The following is an 18,767-nucleotide window of genomic DNA, read 5'->3' on the forward strand; positions in this document are numbered from 1 at the left end:
ATACGAATTGCTAATACACACACATAATAAGGGTGAAAAATTTAATATTAATTTGATTAATATGAATTGAAAACCAGTGGTGTAGCATATAAGACCATAGCGGATCTTCCTCTAGCAAAAAAGATGACCAGTATTAAGGCTCATCCCTGTTACACACACAGACACACACACTCACACACACACACACACCTTAGCTTACAATTTTCTTTCAACAATTGACACTGTCATATATGTATATGTTTGCGTGTCTATGTGTGTAAAGAGAAAGTGGGAGTAAGTGTGGTAATAGGCGGAGTAAAGCCTTTGAAGTGAGAGAGGGAAATCGAGTTTTCTCGAATTTTTGCTTAATTGGGGGTGAAATTGAAAGAAATTTATATGCCATGACCAAATGGAATGTACTTGGAAAAATCATAGGTAAACTCCAATTGAAGAAATTGTGTGAGGAGTAAATCGTTATGTATTTATTTGTTTCTGTTTGCTCTGTATTTTTTTTGAGTAGTGGTTTAAGGTACACTTGCAAAGAGAAAGTAGGAGAAATTATGGTAATAGCATGAGTGAAGCAGTTGAAATTAGAGAGGCAAATCGTAAAATATTTACTTTTCTCGAATTTTTGCTTAATTGGGGGTCAAATTGAAAAAACTTTATATGCCATGACCCAATCGAATCTACTTGTAAAAATCGTAGGTAAATTCCAATTGAAGAAATTCTATATTGTAGAATTGTATTAAAAAGGAACATGGGAACAGGCAGAGAAAATCTGCCTTTTATCATAAGAGATATATTCTTTTATTGTTTTACTTGTTTCAGTCATTTCACTGCAGCCATGCTGGAGCACCGCCTTCAGTTGAGCAAATCAGCCCCAGGACTTATTCTTTGTAAGCCTAGTACTTATTCTATTGGTCTCTTTTGCCGAACCGCTGAGTTATGGAGACATAAACATACCAGCATCAGTTGTCAAGCAATGGAGGGGGCGACAAACATAGACACACAAACATATATACACACATACATTCTGTCTACCAAATCCATTCACAAGGCTTTGGTCGGCCTGAGGTTATAATAGAAGACACTTGCTCAAGGTGCCATGCAGTGGGACTGAACCTGGAACCATGTGGTTTGTAAGCAAGCTACTTACCACACAGCCATACCTTACATTTATAATAAGTGGTTGATCATAAGAAAGGTATCACAAAAGATTTGAACATAGAACTATGAAATATTGCCAAAATAGACCACAGTAATATCATAATGGAATATTCTACCATCCTAGTCATCTCCTTTATTCTGATATTTATGATTCATTATTAAAACAAGAATAAATAACTTACTTTCTCTTTCTTGGCAGGCTCTGTTTGCTCATTTGGATCAATATCTTCAGGAACTTCAAGAATTATATTGTCATCATTTGGATCAAGTGTCAGCATTGCTGGTCCAGGTATTTTATCCATATTCTATTAGGAAACAGAATGATATGACATTGTTTTATATTTAAGATGTATGGATTTGTATCTCATAGCTTGTTATCATAGTATATTTACATTAAGTTATATTTCTTGGCTGGTGCTAGTAGAAGACACTTGCACAAGATAATATGTAGTGGGACAGAACCCAAAACCAAATGCTGGCAGAGCAAACATCTTAATCACACTGCTCTGCCTATGCCATTATTACAGTACTTATAATTAATTTACATGTGTGTGTATATTTGCTGTATTTGTTAAATAAAATAGTCAAAGAGGTTCAGTGCCCATGAATTTTTCAAGTCTTCTATACACTGATTCAATGTTCATGCATAGTTATGTAACTCTTATATACTGTTTAAGGCACTTTAACCAAACTAAATCAATAGATGGAAGTATATTTTTTGGAATTGATGAAAAATGTTACATAACATTAATATAAATGATTTTAAATAACTTTTATTCGAGAAATTCACACCTTTACATTCTAGCCTAATTCACTGCATCCACAATAAAAACTGTATCACTTCTTAAACTATGTTTCAGAGGTGAGAATGTGAATCATTTCTCCCAAAATATAATTTAATTTTGTGCTTAGTTCTCAGTGACAACACCCAATAACAACAAAAATAATCAAATAGACCACAACTATCAATTTAAGTACATACAGAATTGTTTCAAAGGAAGACAAATACTTTACCTCAGGGTCCCAGATAATATCCTCTTCCCAGTTTTCATAAACCAGAGCCTCATTTTCAACCGGGAAGATAGAACGCCAATTCGATTCTTTGGAATCACTAATTTCTATGTAATCAGGAAAATTAAAGAAAAACAATATATATATATATATACACACATACACACACACACACACATATTACAAAATCAAAGTAAAGAAAAACCATCTTAAATTAATAGAATAAATTTTAAAAAGAGAGATAGATAGGATAGGCCACTTTCCCAAAAAAGACCGTGACTCAAATGCATGCTGTATATATACATACACACATATATACATATATTCATGCATGCACATACATAAAAACATACATACAGAAAAGAAAAGAAAACACAAAAATTGAAAAACAGAAACGAAACACTCACCAGTTTGGAACTGAGGCCCAACTTTAGATCCCAAACTTTGCACAGAAGCATTCTTCCCTGGAATTATGAAGGATTTATTTCCAAATCGGTCTGAAACAAGTGAAGAAGATAGAAACAAGTTGAATTAAAATCATTTGACAGAGAGTAAGAAACAGTCAATGTATTGAAGGTGTTTCAAGTCACATGTTGTTATTCTAAGTACTCAATCTTGGTTTACCCAATAAAGATTCCCCACCTAGAAGTAGAATAAGCCATAGACATAGCAGTTAAAAGAAAAGAGCAGAAGAAATACAAATAAACTAAAGCACATACTCTGCTGCAAAAATTGGCCAGCACTTCGGAAACTTGCACTTGGAATCCATCCTGCAGATGGTGCACGCAGTTTATGTGACTGTAGAACCTTTGAACGTGCCTCTTCACCATTCCAGATCACCTCATCTTCCCAATGGACTTGTGTCACCATTTCAAAGATTTCATCAGGAAAAGCCATCAGGTTCCTTGCTTCTTTAATCATGTCAAATTTACTGCGATCCTAAAACGATCAAAGAGAGAAATAAGCAAAAGAAAAGCCAGTTATTTGATGCACAAACACACACACACACATATGTAAGCATGAATATGTGTGTGTATACATATATAATAAGTAAAAAGGATTAATAAATCCAGGTAGATATCTAGAAAGTACTCAGTGTTAAACAAATTTGGTTAACTATGAGTGGGTGCTGAAAAGTTCCTGGCTTTGAGTAAAAGAAAATACAGGAGAGTCTCAGTTAATTATGATTTTATTCAACATATTCCCCTCTCAGATTCACATACTTCTTGCAGTGGTCCTTCAGTTTTTCTAAGCCCTGTAAAAGAACTTGGGAGGTTGGGCCTCCAACCAAGTCTTTCACGATATTAAGGCTAGGAACTTTTCCTATATCTGCTGTGTGGACGTTACCAGACGATGAAGTAGGCTAGCCCAATACGTAAATATAGAGAGAGAAGTCTAGACGTCAGGAGTTGAGCAGAGGTCATCAGAACGTGCGATATAACAGTGGCGACAAGGATGAGATCCATTGTTATATCGCAAGTTTGATGACCTCTACTCAACTCCCAACGTCTAGACTTCTCCCTCTATATCTACGTATTGGGCTAGCCTACTTAATCATCTGGGGGCATCCACACAACAATATCATATATCAAAACTCCTCATATATCAAACAATCAGATACCAATAAATTCATGTAGAATTAATATCCAAGGTAATTGTCATGTCTGACAAGTGAATCTAAATATTGCTTAGAAAAATTTCAAAAAATTCAGAATATAAGACAAGAGCAAGAATGGAGAAAAACACATCTTTAATTGATGATTATACCATGCATTACTGACAACCGTTTCTATTGTGCCAGCATATATAGATACAGGAAAAAGGTAGAAATTACCAGTCAAATGAATATATCACACATCTACACTTGTACATATATATAGACATAGCTGTGAGGTAAGAAGCTTGCTTCCCAACCACATGGTTCCAGGTTCAGTTCCAATGCATGGCACCTAGGGCAAAGGTCTTCTGCAATAGCCTCAGGCCAACCAAAGCCTTGTGAGCGGATCTGGTAGAGAGAAACTGAAAGAAGCCCGTTGTGTATGTATATGTAAGTGTATGTGTGTATGTGTGTGTGTGTGCATATGTGTATGTGTGTGTCTGTGTTTGTCCCTTCCACCATTGCTTGACAATGATGTTGGCGAGTTTACATCCCTGTAAATTAGCAGTTCAGCAAAAGAGACTGATAGAATAAATACTAGGCTTACAAAGTATAAGTCCTGGGGTCAATTTGTTCAATTAAAAGCGGTGCTCCAGCATGGCCGCATTCAAATGACTGAAACAAGTAAAATAATAAAATACACACACACACACACACACATACAATACAGAGGTCACATAATGGAAGTTCTTACTCCTAACTTGAAGCCATAAGAAAAGTTTTCTCCAGTTTCATCGACTGCCATCAAGTCATACCAATACTGGGCTGGGCCATACCTCCAGGGTGGGACCTCAAATCTGTGCTCAATATCAGTGTTCTTGTCTTGTTTGTTGGACGATGATCGACTCTCTATTGGACGTACTACGATCTCCTGTGGTGGAAAAAGAACAACAAAACATTTTAGACACACAACACATTATTTTATACACACTCACTCACATGATATAGACACATGGACAACAGAATATGAAACCAGAAAACAGAATATTAGATATAGTGATTTCCTCTTATAGTTACTTCATCATCATCATCATCATCATCATCATTTAATGTCCATTTTCCATGCTGGCATGGGTTGGACACTTAGACTGAAAACTGGAGAGCTGCACCAGGTTCCAATCTGATTTGGCAAGGTCTTTACAGTTGGATGCTCTTCCTAACACCACTAAGAAGTGGAGGAAATGGAGGAGGAGGAAGAGGAGAAAGTGAAAGCAGTGAAGAGGAAGTTGAGGAAGAGGAGGTGGAGAAAGAGGAGACGGTGGAAGAAGGGGAAGATGAAGAGGAGGTGGAGAAAGAGGAGACAGTGGAAGAAGGGGAAGATGAAGAGGAGGAGAAGAAGGGAAGAGGAAAGGGCAGAAGAGGAAGTGGAGAAGGAGGAAGAGAAAGGGAAGGAAGAGGAAGTGGATAAGGAGGCAGAAGAGGAAGCGGAGGAAGAGCAGGAAGAGGATGAAGTGGAGGGGGAAGTGGAGGAAGAGGAAGTGGGAAAGGAGGAAGAGGAAGTGGGAAAGGAGGAAGAGGAAGTGGAGAAGGAGGAAGAGAAAGTAGAGAAGAAGAAAGGGGAGGAAGAAGAAGAGCTGGAAGAAAACAGTTAAAGAACACCAAAAGATAAAAAAGGAAAAGAACAAATGAAGAAGATCAAAAGAAGGGGAGAAAATGAAAGAAAAAAGGAAAAGAAGCAAGCTAGAAAGAACTGAAAAGGGCCACAAGCTGACTTACATCATCGTCTGTTAAACATTCTTCAGCTGTAGGAGTTCTACCATAGTCAAAATCTATCTGCACTTCATCACTTTCTTCATCAGAAGACATTTTCAGTTTCTTAACAACGCTTTCTTTCTCTTCTTCAGAACTTTTCTTTTTCCGTTTCTTACGCCAAACATGTGTGGTATGTACTGGACGAAAGAGTCGAGAAAATCGCAGGACCTACAAGAATATAGACACATATATACATAGATACATATATATTCAGGGTGAATACTTGATAAATGTAAGGGCTTTTGAACTATCTGTTATGTCGATTATGCATTGATGTAAGAATAAGTTGTTCTATAAAGCTCGAAACATATGTACCGCAACATCCTTTGTGTCCTGTTTTTCATTTTATTTCATTAGAGACATATATATGTAGGAGACAGCAAACAAACAGTAAGAAACTCATAGACACACAAACACACACATCTGTTTCAGATTTAAATTTGTAAATAATTGAAACATATTTCTTTAAAGAAAAATAAAGAAATAATATATAACATACCTTTCCTGGTCTAAACTTGGGAAACAACTGCGTCACATCAACGCTTTCCAGTTCTTTTGGCAACATGGAAGCTAGCGGAGTATTCAATTTCTTTTTGGGTTCATTATCTTCACTGCTGGCACTGGTTTTCTGAGATGGAGGTTCTGTTTTTGGAAGAGTAACTGGACTAGTAATTTTTGATGTAGTGTCGTTAATGCTGTCTGTTTGAGATCTATTGGCAACATTATCAGCAGACAAGTCAGGTTCTTCAAATTTAGGCCTCTCTAGTGGAGGCTGAGAATCTTCAAGATCCCCTCCCGGACCAGCATTGGTTGGTATCCAAGATGGAGGTGGCATCAGTCTTCTGTCTTTTGGGACTTCATTGGAATCTTAAAAAGAAAATGATTAATTAACTCATACAAGAAAAACTGTGATGATCAGAAGAGATGGCAAATCATGACAAGCTAAATTTGTTACAGCAGTTAGTGTGTGTCTCCTTCTCTCTCTCTCTTCCTCTCTCCAGTATATATATATATATATACTGGATACTAGCAGACATACCCGATGTTGCTCGGGATTTAAATGGCATAGTTTATATATATGGTACAGTTAAGTTGAAACATATGATACGGAGTAGTACAGCATTGATGGCAAAACATTAGTGGAGTATTGAGTCAAGTACATCAACATCAAAATCAAATCAAACCACAATCAAATGGAAATTGTAGATGTGGCTGATGCCAGTGCCACCTGTCTCGTTCCCCATGCGGGTGGCACGTAAAAAGCATAGTTGATGCCAGCCCCCTCACCCCGACTAGCTCCTATGCCGGTGGCACGTAAAAAGCACCATTTCAAATATGGCTGATGCCAGCTCCACCTTGACTGGTTCCAGTGCTGGTGACATGTAAAAGCACCATCAAACGTGGTTGATACCAGCCCCCTCTGGCCTCTGTGCCAGTGGCATGTAAAAAGCACCCACTACACTCTCGGAATGGTTGACATTAGGGAGGGCATCAAGCTGTAGAAACACTGCCAGATCAGACTGGAGCCTGGTACAGCCTCCTGGCTTCGCAGACCCCAGTCAAACCGTCCAACCCATGCCAGCATGGAAAACGGACATTAAATGATGATGATGATGATGGTGATAATGATGAAGTATAGTAACACTTACTATTCTGAAGCGCATGCAAATTCTCTATTGCCTCATTTGTCTTTGTTCCTTCTTCTTCTTCTTCTTCAACAACTTCACTGATGTCAGAAAAATCAACAGCATTTGCATCTTTCTTGTCATAATCTAAAGAAAACAAGAAATAACAATAACTTAGATGGATACATGACTAACAGAAATAAATTTATACGGAAAGGGTCGAAGTCATTTGAATCAATCCCTAGTCTATATCTGCAATTTTAATTTTGTCAACCACAACAGAAGGACAAAAGACAAGAATCAATGGAATGTATTTGTTAATCATGAATACTTTTGGATATATTTTCCAAGATATAAGTTACTTGATCTAATAATAATAATATCTGAGCAGGTATTGCCATGACAGCTTTCACTATCATGGTCAATGCGATAATCACATGCTACACACCTTCTTTCCAAGCACTGATGTAAACAGCAGAAGTGAGCTAGAATGTTAAAACTTGGTGTGCATGCACAGCAGAGTTAAAGGTCAATGTGTACCAAGTGGCTTCACTCTGCGTGCTTTAGCTTCGTTACTATGGCAACAGTCTGGATACTTATTGATCAGACTAAAGAATTGTGGTCTTTAGTACTTTTTATATTATGTACATATAGGCCAGAAGAGCCTATACATACAAATACAATCTTATATAAGAAGTTACAAAAATGTTTAGGGAAGGGTAAAACAAAGTTACATCAAAAATGGTGGGCTAAGGATATTATACAATAAACATTTTTTTAAAATCCAGTATAAATTAAAAACACAGAATAATTATTTGATTACATAAAACACAATAGTTTATATGAAGCATCATTTAGATAACCATCCCCTCTGCACACACATATTGAAGGGTGAGAACCCTCTACCTGGGTCAGATCAGAGCTACCTGCAGCTGTGATCCTTTCCTTCACCCAATTTTTTGTTTGGCCTTAGCATCAATATAATGGCTTGATCCAAAATGCCTAAGGGCGATTTTAAAGTCTAAATGGCTAAGAAAAAACCTATGTCCAGGTAATGTTTTATGTAAACTCCTTCATATTAGGGTTCCCCAGTTGCTATTAATGTCTAGTGTTTTCCATCTGAATGAAACTCATCTACTCAGAAATCTGCATTGGATTTATCCTAAGATAATCATATAGCAGCATTATGTAGTCCATCAGTTCTTCAATTGTTGTGCAAGCAACTGTGAATTTCAATGTAACATGGAGGGGAGGGGGATTCTTCTTACACAATTTAGTTGTTTGCCTTTTCTTGGAGAGTGTTTTTTGAAGCGGGGAGGATTTTTGCATCTCTTGCCTTTCTTACTGACACAACCATTCTGCTACCCCTATTCACTTTCAGTTTCTTCTTTTTTGCTAATGGTTAGTTATGGCTGGTAAGTAGAGTACCTCGGTATTCTGGTTGACTCTTGGAACTAGGGATGAAACAATATCTTTGATGCTTCCAGAGCTGCATTTGGTGGAATCCAAGAAACAGCTGCATCAATGATCTGCCATCATATGAGTTTTTTTCTTCTTTTTCTGGTTTTAGTTTCTCCAGCTATTTGGGGCAGAAAGCACTTAAATGACCTTCACTGAATGACCAGTTGTAAAATCTTTCTCTCAGTACACATTACAGGTCACCCCTTCAGAACTGTTTTGTGATCATACATATCTCACCCAACTACATATTCCCCAAAATAATGTCAATGCTGACCATCTGCCTATATTGAGACAGTAACAGATTACTAATGACGATAGCCATAGGTACATTCTAGAAAATAGTAAGACTTGGATCTGTAAATATTGCTGAGCCTTTCTCATACAGAATTAGACACTTTTACGAACATTTCCCAAGATGTACCAAATTTTTGTTTTAAAGCAGCAAATAGTTTAAGTACTTCTCCAAGTAAGAGTAGTAATAAAAATAATATGGTTGGAATTAAAATATCCACAACTTACTTTCAAATGATCCATCATCTCTCTCAGTTTGTTCAGCTGTTGGATCATCGGTAATCTCTTTAACCATTGATTCAAACCGACTGAGTGAGCTTAAAGAACTGAGGTGCTTCTTGGATTCCTAAAACAGATAATAATAATAATAATAATAATAATAATAACGATTCTGAACTTAAATGTAGATTCTGTGATACATTTGACAAAATAATAGACCATGTTGTCTCAGGATGTCCTGTGCTGACACCAAACGAATACAAAAATTGCCACGATAGTGTAGGACAATATTTACATTGGAAAATATGTAAACACAACAAAATCAGCACTCCTGCTTATTGGTATGAACATCATCCTGAGCCGGTCGTTGAAAGTAAAAATGTCACTATCCTCTGGGATTTTCCAGTCAACACTGACAGAACTGTCAAGGCTAATCGACCAGACATTATTATTAAAGACAGGGAAGAAAATACTTGTAGACTAATAGATGTAAGTGTTCCCACTGATAAAAATATATCGAAAGGAGAAGGAGGAGGAGGAGGTTAGCAGTAGGTTCAAGTTACTAGAAGACAATGAAGTATTTTAGTTGCTATTTTGTTGCTAAAGATGTTGGGATTGAGAAGAGACAATATGAGGGGGTCAACAATTTAATGATTATATTAACCCTTTAGCATTCAGATTCTTCTGTTAAAAGTAATACTTATTTATTCGTGTTATTTTGAAACGGTCATGCAGTGATTTCAATGATGTGATGGCTTATTTTTAGAATAACATTGTAGTGTAGACTTGAAAAGCTAGATCCGACCTGTTTGAGGAAGAATATTTGAACCAGATTTATTTGGTTTAAATGCTAAAGGGTTTAATCACTCTTTTAGTACTTTTACTTTTTGGACTGTGGCTATGCTGGGGCATCACTTTTTCTTTTTTTTTTTAGTTAATTATATTAAACATTTGTATCACAGTTTTTAGACTAGACACACTGTATCTCCACATGTTGTAAGATGAAAGTAAGGGTTAACATCAGGAAGAGTATATGGATCAGCCTCAGAATGTAGCCCCAACCCTTGCCAGATGTAAAACTGATGAAACAATAATGATAATATCAACCTTCTTACTTAGTCTAGTAGAACTTAATTTATCTAACTCTATTTATTGAGTGGCTAAGTCCACCTTCATGCAAATGAATATAACTCAATATCTAAATACAAGCTAATTTTTCTACACACACACACACACACACATGTGCACACAGGCATGCATGCACACAGACACACACATCTGACCAGTTTCTGCAATTTTCATCAACAAAATATCGCTTATAAGGCAACAGTCAAGCTGAAGCTATCACTGAAGATCAAATCTAGAAGCACTTGGTTGGCAAAGTATCCTCCTTAACCACACAATCACGTGTGGCACCCAGAAATATGAAATTAGATAAATATTATGTTGTCGTTGTTATGGTTACCTCATCCAAGAAGTCCTCTTCAAGTTCACCTTTCTCATCAATGTTTCCAAATAGGAAACCTGTGAGGCAGGATATTGTTGACGATGCGACATCAGTTTGATCATCATGTTCTTCTTCACTGTCCATTGTCCACTGGTAAATGCATCAGTTCAGATTGCTGCAGGAATAATAATAATAATAATAATAGTAATAATAATAATAGTAATAATAATAATAATAATAATGTAGTAGTAGTAGTAGTAGTAGTAGTAGGAAGAAGAAGAAGAAGAAGAAGAAGAAGAAGAAGAAGAAGAAGAAGAAGAAGAAGAAGAAGAAGAAGAAGAAGAAGAAGAAGAAGAAGAAGAAGAAGAAGAAGAAGAAGAAGAAGAAGAAGAAGAAGAAGAAGAAGCAACAAAAGCTGTAAAACAACTGAAATCCACACTAAAACTGGAACAGTAATGGATCATGATAAAACGATGGCAAGAAAAGCCCCTTCATGGCAAATACTGGGTTAAACTAAACTCAAAAGAAATAGAGAAAGCAAAACCCCAACAATGGCTGAGAAGCTCAGGACTCAAAGCAGAGACTGAAGGATTTTTAATTGCAGCACAAGATCAAAGCCTCCCCACCAGAAATTACCAAAAACATATAATGAAAAGAAATATAACAAGTAACCGCAGAATATGTGGAGATGGACAAGAAACAATAAATCATATTGTCTCTTCTTGGCTAAGAAAGAATATATTCACAGACACAACAGTGTTGGGACCTACATACACTGGAAGCTATGCTAACACTATGGAATAACAACAGAAAAAAGATGGTATAGGCACACACAAGAAAAGGTCACAGAAAATGAGAAAGAAACAATACTATGGGATATGCCAATACACACAGATAGAGAAATTAAGGCCAATAGGTCAGACATCATCAAAGAAAAAATGCTTTCTAATTGATGTATCAATACCAACAGATGACAACATTTCTCTTAAAAATACAAAGACCTGGAAATAGAGGTAACTCAAATGTGGAGTCCAAAAACAGAAACAATTCCTCTCATAGTGGGCGCATTAGGTATGATAAAAAAAATATTCAGACAAATACATAACAAAAACACTGGGACTAACAAATATATATAATGTACAGAAAATAGCACTACTAGGCACCACACATCCTACATAAAACACTTTCAATACAGTAACTATAAGAGTATCACAACAAACTACAGCATATACCCAAAGCGCACGGTAGTACGGTGAAAGCACATTATAAAAACAAGACTACTGAATAATAATAATAATAATAATTTCTTTTTATTTGCCAGTAGGGTGAAGGATGAGGAGGACAATACAAAGACATACATTAAGTATGGGGATTTACATATAAAGAAATGAGAGAAAAATGATATGCTTATATAAATGTATAGGAAGTATACACAGCATACAATAGTAAAAATAAAAAATAAATAGAGCACACTCATGCTCACTGCCAGAAATCATTGCAGATGGCACAACTTCAGTGCGTGTTTTCACATCAGAAGCCACAGCTTGCCTAAGCCACCAAGCAGAGTGTGCTGGCAGCAGACTGACCACCTGACCATTGGAACATGTCCCTTCCACAAGAAAATAAATAAGAGATGCTCCAACCTGGTCAAGCAATAACCAAGGTAGGGCATGATAGTCAGGTAATAACTGATAATGAAGGCAATGTAGGCATTTGCCACCTCTGCCTGACCTTTCAGGGACAGCTTCCTCGCTGCCCATTTCTGGGTAAGACTGGCCACCCTATTCGTCACCTCATCCCAGTCCTTATCCACTTGGAGGCTGGGATTGAACCGGACCCTGAGCAGTTAAACTGGCCCATCAGTCCAACATCCCAAGATGCCATCCAACAGCATTGACCTGCCTCTCCAGTTGCTCAGCCACAAACCCACTGACTTGTCGGCATTGATATTGGCCCCTGCAACAGACTCATATTCCTTTAGAATAGTGCCAACCATCCCCACATTGGTGGCATTTGACACCATGATGACGACATCATCTTCATATGCTGACACTGACACCCCTTAACTGTTTCAACTTCTGCAGCAGTGGCTCAAGAGCCAGCACATACAGACGAGGTGACGAACCAAGCATGTAATGCAAAACGGTTCCAACAGGTGACCAATTACTATTACCACTGAGCAGGCGCCACTGTGAATTGCAGCAATCTAGCCTCTGGAAATAGTTAAAAAACCAGCCGCTTTCAGGACAGTTTCAATGTAGTGATGGTCGACCCTATCAAATGCTCTAGATTGATCCAAATGGATTGGGGCCCCACTGAAGCCAGCTTTAGTCCCAACCCCCTCTATGATGTATCATGTAAGGTGGAGGTTGCCATGGATAGACTTCTTCAGGATTGCACATGTTTGTGCTTCCCTGACCAGACTATTTTCATGATAGCAACAACAACAATAATCTGAAATTTGGGGGAGGGGTCTAGACGATTACAACCTCAGCAGAGTTTGAACTAAGAACATAAAGACAGAAGAAATGAAACTAAGCATTTTTTCCAACATGTTAATATTTCTGCCAGATCAATGCCTAAATAATAATAATATAATAATAATAATAATAATAATAATAATAAGGGTTTCAAATTTTGTCACAAGGGCAGCAATTTTGGGGGAGGGAATGAGTTGATTACATCGACCCGTCTACAACTGGTACTTATTTTATCGACTCCAAAAGGATAAAATGCAAAGTTAATCTCAGTAGCATCAGAACTCAGAAAATAAAGAGGTAGAAGAAATGTTGTTAAAAATCTTACCTAGCTTACTAACAACTCTGCAGGCTCCCTGCCTTAGTAATAACTATTATCATTCCTACTATAAGCACAAGGCTTGAAATTTTGTAGAAGGGGGTTAGTCAATTGCATGAACCCCAGTATTCAACTAGTATTTAACTTCGAAAGGATGAAAAGCTAAATTGACCTCAGCAGAATTTGAACTCAGAATATAAAACCAAAAGAATTGCTGCTAAGCATTTTGTCCAGTAAGCTAATGATTCTAGTAGCTCACAACAACAACAACAATAATAATAATAATAATAATAATAATAATAATAATAGTAGTAGTAGTAGTAGTAGAAAATATAAAAAAACAAAACACTGCATGTATCCAGTAGGCGATGAGCTGTGCTTGGATGTGAAGTAAAAGCATGCAATAAAAATAAACTACTGAAAAAAAATCAATATTCAGGAAATGAATTGTGATTTGGTGGTCACTAAGGAAGCTGGGTGGGTAGCATAATGGCCTTAAGGGCTGTACCAGATACATGCAGAAATACAGACATCAAAGTCAATAACAAATCCATATGGTATACCAAATGGAAAGCAAACTGATGATGATGATGATTTCAAATTTTGGTACAAGAAGAGCATGTTTGGGAGAGAAAAGCAGAGTCAATTGGGCCAAATGCAATACTTCACTGGTATTATATTTTACTGGCTTTACCCTTTAGTATTTAAACCGGCCATATCTGATCAAAGTATTCTACATCTTACGTTCAAACTAGCAAGATCTAGCCTCTCACACTTACCCCACAATGTCATTCTAAAGTTAAACATTCACGTCATAAAAATTTCACAGATACAAGATAAGGCATCACGTAAATTCAAAATAATGTGAATAAATAAGCATTACATTTGGCAGAGTAATCTGAATGCTAAAGGGTTAAGTTTATGATATTAGGATATAGTTCAGACAACAAAGAGATGCTACCAAATATTGTAAGACATTTTGTCTGTCACTCTATCAATTCTACCATGACGATGGTGGCAGTGGTAGTGGTTTTGGTAATGGTAGTCTTGGTGGTGGTCGTGATTTCTCTCACTTGCCTGAAGCCATATTACATATTTACATAGATTTGATTCAGGTTCTTGCATCAACCTAAAATAGTGGTTTCAAATTTTGGTACAAGACCAGCAGGTTTGACGGCGAGGGTAAGTCAATTACATGAATCCCAGTGCTCAACTGGTACTATTTTATCGATTCCAACAGGACTAAAGGCTAAGTCGACCATGGCGGAATTTGAACTCAGAGCATGAGGACGGACGAGAGCTACTGACAGACAGTTGTATCTACTCTGATACAGCAATCTTCACTTCTACATTTCATCTCAGATAAAATTTCTTGCCAAGCAGGAACAATAACAAAAGACCCAGATAAACCCTGACCAAGCAGACCTAAGATCAATGCAGTTCTATGACCATCTCATCTTTCTATATATTAATGACTATACTATTCAATATATCTTTCTTTTTTGTCAAGAAAGCAGAATGCGATTTGATCGCGATTTTACTTTTTTTCTCGCAGGTTCAGAACTGCATAGAGGCTCCTTCATTAGATCGATCCTAACAGTTATTGATACGTTGGTGTTAAGAATTTAAAAATGATTTTAAATAAATATAAATACAGTAACCAACAAAATACGATTAATTGCGTGAAATACCTAATAGATAAAATTTGATAAACATTGTCTGTTAGACAAGTAAGTTCCAACCAGTGTTCCCCAATGATGATACACACACAGATGCAACTGGATAAAACATAAAATAGAAAGATGCCCAAGAAAATGCATTTTCTTTTTCAATATGTAATTTAAGGAGGGGCAAAAACAACATCAAGAATACAAAATGTTATGACACCTGTTGTTGCTTAGTATCAAGTAAATCATAAGCAGATCAATGGTATTCCTGCCGTGACTTATACCGTCTGTTTTTTAGACAGTGTATCTAGACCACACAATCCTACATGACCCCTTCTATAAGACAAGATATGATTTGAAGGAGATTTGATTATAATTTCTAGTAGGTTAAAGTTACCAAATACATCAGTTTCTCGATCTTTTCTCCTCCCACATCACACTTCAGTTTTCAAAAAAAAGCAGGATCTTTTCAGTTTGAACGGCAGTTTTCTCTAGCTGTGTCATATGAAATTGTCACCCATAATTATGACCCTAGTATCAATCTATTGCATTTCAATCTGTTTTAGGGTTGGGTTAGGGGGGAGGGTATCTTTTTTTCATCACAAATGTAAATAAACCCAATCTGTTTCTTAATCGAGGGACATATTCATTCGGCACAGAATGTTTTTTTTTACCTCAATAGACGTCATTGATTGGTTGAAATTTTAGAAAAAAAACAACAAATATCTTACAAACTATAGAATTTTCTCAATAAAGCCAAGAGAGAAAGATGTTTTATAAACACATTCTACCAGTATACGAAGTTTAAAATTTTTTAGTTACCTAGAAATTATGTTAAAAACTGCCGTTCAAACAGAGAAGATCCAAACATTATCCTAAAATAAATTTAAAAAATCCCATCACCTTCGAACGATGTCAGGACAAATTTCTTCAAGGGATACCGGGCAAGCCACCTATATCTCAGTCAACAACTTCCAACTTGAATGAGCTATGATACCACAAAACTTGACTTTAAAATGACTTAATAGATTCCATCAGGTGATACTATTAAGTTAAACGTGGCCTGGGCCAATTTGGCCGAAACATATCAAAGTGTATTAAATGTATGTATATATTATCGAACAAGTGTTATTCACTTGTTACATATGCCCCACCAAAATACTGTCACAGCCCCGTCTTAAGAAACATTGATAAAGATATTTAAAATTAAGGGAAAATTCATATCAAAAGTTGGCGCGCTCATTTGTAAAATAAATTGTTGTCTTGAGATTTCGAAACAAGACATCATTGACTTCAAAAATTCAACAGGTAAAAACATGAAGAAGTTTGGATCCAGAACAAATTACTAATCACCACTGCAACTACGACCATCATTGCAATAAGAAAACAAGGTAACTGATTAGTCTCTATATCAATCTAGGGCAAACTACGGTCCGCGGGACTTTCTGAATGGTGCATTTAATATAAAATTACTTTTAAATTTTAGTAGTGTTGCCGCCTGATGATGAACCACATTTCGTACGAGCCGCTTCTCGAGAAAGGTTGCCCATGCCTGCTCTATATAGCTAGACCTGCTAGAAATAGCACCCAAACTCACGAACCATTATTAATGTCTTTAAAAAAAGGAGGCGACAGGTGTATCCCTAATTTACACAATGCATATAAATAGGACGAGATCGTAACAACTGTATTGTCTTTAATCATAGGTCTACTGGCTTAGGGTTGACCTGGGGCCGAAGTACATGGACAATCAATTTGCTAGAAACAGCTACCAAGTCTTCCTACCAATCCACAACCTGACGTTTTAAAGCGAAGGACATGGGACATATTATATAATGTAATACTGGGCACATTGATATAAACAAAAGCAAAAACCTGTTAATGGTCTACGGGATCGGGTCTGACTCGTGGCTAAACAAGTGTACAGTAGTTTTACTAAGTTTAGTTAATGATTTGGCAAAAGTTCAGATTGAAGAGTTAAGACAAGTACATTTAGATAAACAATCCAAGTATGTATGTATGTATGTATATATATATAGTCTCTGGTGGAAATGTATTTAATAGCACTGGTTTGTCATATATATATATATATATATATATATATATATATATTTGATGTTGGAAATGATTTTAAATAATTAAAAAAAAAGTTATGACAAAAAGAACGATGGGAAAACAACAATAAACAGAGAGACATCAGCTGGAAGAAATGTTTTCTCCTCAGAAATAAATCTAAACTCGTAAGTTGAGAAGGTATAAAACATAAATGGTAAGTAATTGATAAATTAGGGCTTGATGGAATTAAATAAAAGTAATTAAGGCAAATACAGTTGGTGAGTGAAGAGGAATAAAGGGCAAAGCATGAAGAAATCTGTGTTTATAAATGGAACAACGATGAGTGATGTGAAACACCATCAATATTATTGTTTTAGTCAGCTCTGAGAGAGATTGAAGAAGAATAGTTAAGTTAGGGGTGAGACAGTTTGAGAGGATTATTATGGAGCGAAGAAATAAAATCTGTTGTTGTCTGTGTGTTTTGTATTTGATTGTTAATTGTTATGGGCTTTACTTATAAAATTGCGAGGAAAAAATTATTGAGAAAAGAAGTTGAAAGCAGAGAAAACAGAGCCAGAATGAATGCTCACCGTCAAATGACTTAGCTTTTATAACACTAACCAGATCGGTGTGTGGAAGGATACCTTGCACCCAGCATGCATCAGTTAACCACGTGACTCACTCCGTCCAATCATATCATTCGTAATCGGTCGACGGAAGTTTAGTTTCACTACTAAATAAAAAAATTGTCTGTACTGGTTCTTCCTCAGTGTTGTTAGTTTTACTACAGCTTTCTTTGACGTATTTTGTTATTTAACTCTTTTGTTTATTATTAATTAACTGAGTATACCTAAGATCAAAGACAAGCCAGTCGTAACCATCCATCACATCTATAAACAGATATCCAGGACTGGTGCTTCTAGCAGGTTGAGCGACCACATACGAGCTCCCTCATTGGTTGATATACATATATTAATTCAGTCCCAGTTATTCTATGGTCAACCTGGTCTTTCCCTAACCTTTATAGAAGTATATATAAGTGTATATTTCGTAAACTCTCCTTGTATATCTAGGACTACATTATCTTTTGTCTTTTTCTTTTCTTTAACACTAGGATATGATTTTGGCTGCTATTTCTAACGGGTAGCTCAAATGTATATGGACAACCACTGTCAAAATCCATCGAAGGCGTTCTAGCTGTAATCATCATCCTATCTTGTTTTTATTTTTATCATAGTGGGATCTTGTTCGTTTTCTTGCAACCACTTGAAGATTTGTTTAAATCACAATGGATGCAGGACCACATTATATAATGTCATTCCATTTTAAAAATATAGTGCTCGAATCGGAAGGATTTTAACTGCTATTTCTAGCAAATCTTGCGACTAGGTAGTTTCGCCGCCGTTGATGTTTGGCTCGTAAAATGTTTATTGATGACCGATTTGTTGGTTTTTTTTCTGTTGAACTTAACGGTGCGTTCTATGATTTATATTTCATTCCTGCATCGTTAACATAAATCACATTCTATTTCTATTCACTATACATAGATATTAAATCCCTCCCTCACTTTCATACTCCCTATACAGATAATTTATTAAACTTCTGTCGTTATTATTTACATTTGTGATATTCGTCACAAT

The 18,767-nt window shown here is 36.3% G+C and overlaps 1 protein-coding gene across 4 annotated transcripts in view; it reads right to left on the reverse strand.

The window, feature by feature from the left end:
• LOC115218415 (transcription initiation factor TFIID subunit 1) overlaps positions 1-17,850 on the reverse strand; it is a 79,983-nt gene extending 62,133 nt beyond the window's left edge. For 2 of the 4 annotated variants that reach the window (XM_029788216.2, XM_029788215.2), the window contains exons 1-11: positions 17,718-17,850; positions 10,628-10,784; positions 9,172-9,289; positions 7,216-7,338; positions 6,066-6,433; positions 5,531-5,734; positions 4,509-4,685; positions 2,877-3,096; positions 2,565-2,654; positions 2,161-2,264; positions 1,329-1,451 (exon numbers count right to left, since the gene is read on the reverse strand). In XM_029788216.2, the coding sequence (XP_029644076.1) occupies positions 1,329-1,451; positions 2,161-2,264; positions 2,565-2,654; positions 2,877-3,096; positions 4,509-4,685; positions 5,531-5,734; positions 6,066-6,433; positions 7,216-7,338; positions 9,172-9,289; positions 10,628-10,753 (1,653 nt within the window). In that variant the 5' untranslated portion in view covers positions 10,754-10,784; positions 17,718-17,850. Of the gene's footprint in view, positions 1-1,328; positions 1,452-2,160; positions 2,265-2,564; positions 2,655-2,876; positions 3,097-4,508; positions 4,686-5,530; positions 5,735-6,065; positions 6,434-7,215; positions 7,339-9,171; positions 9,290-10,627; positions 10,785-15,096; positions 15,176-17,717 lie in introns of those variants that run through there. The other 2 variants (XM_036508307.1, XM_036508306.1) reach the window with 2 other exon arrangements.
• Positions 17,851-18,767: the final 917 nt, after the last annotated feature.

The sequence above is a fragment of the Octopus sinensis genome, linkage group LG13, assembly GCF_006345805.1.
Source record: "Octopus sinensis linkage group LG13, ASM634580v1, whole genome shotgun sequence".
Lineage (NCBI taxonomy): Eukaryota > Metazoa > Mollusca > Cephalopoda > Octopoda > Octopodidae > Octopus > Octopus sinensis.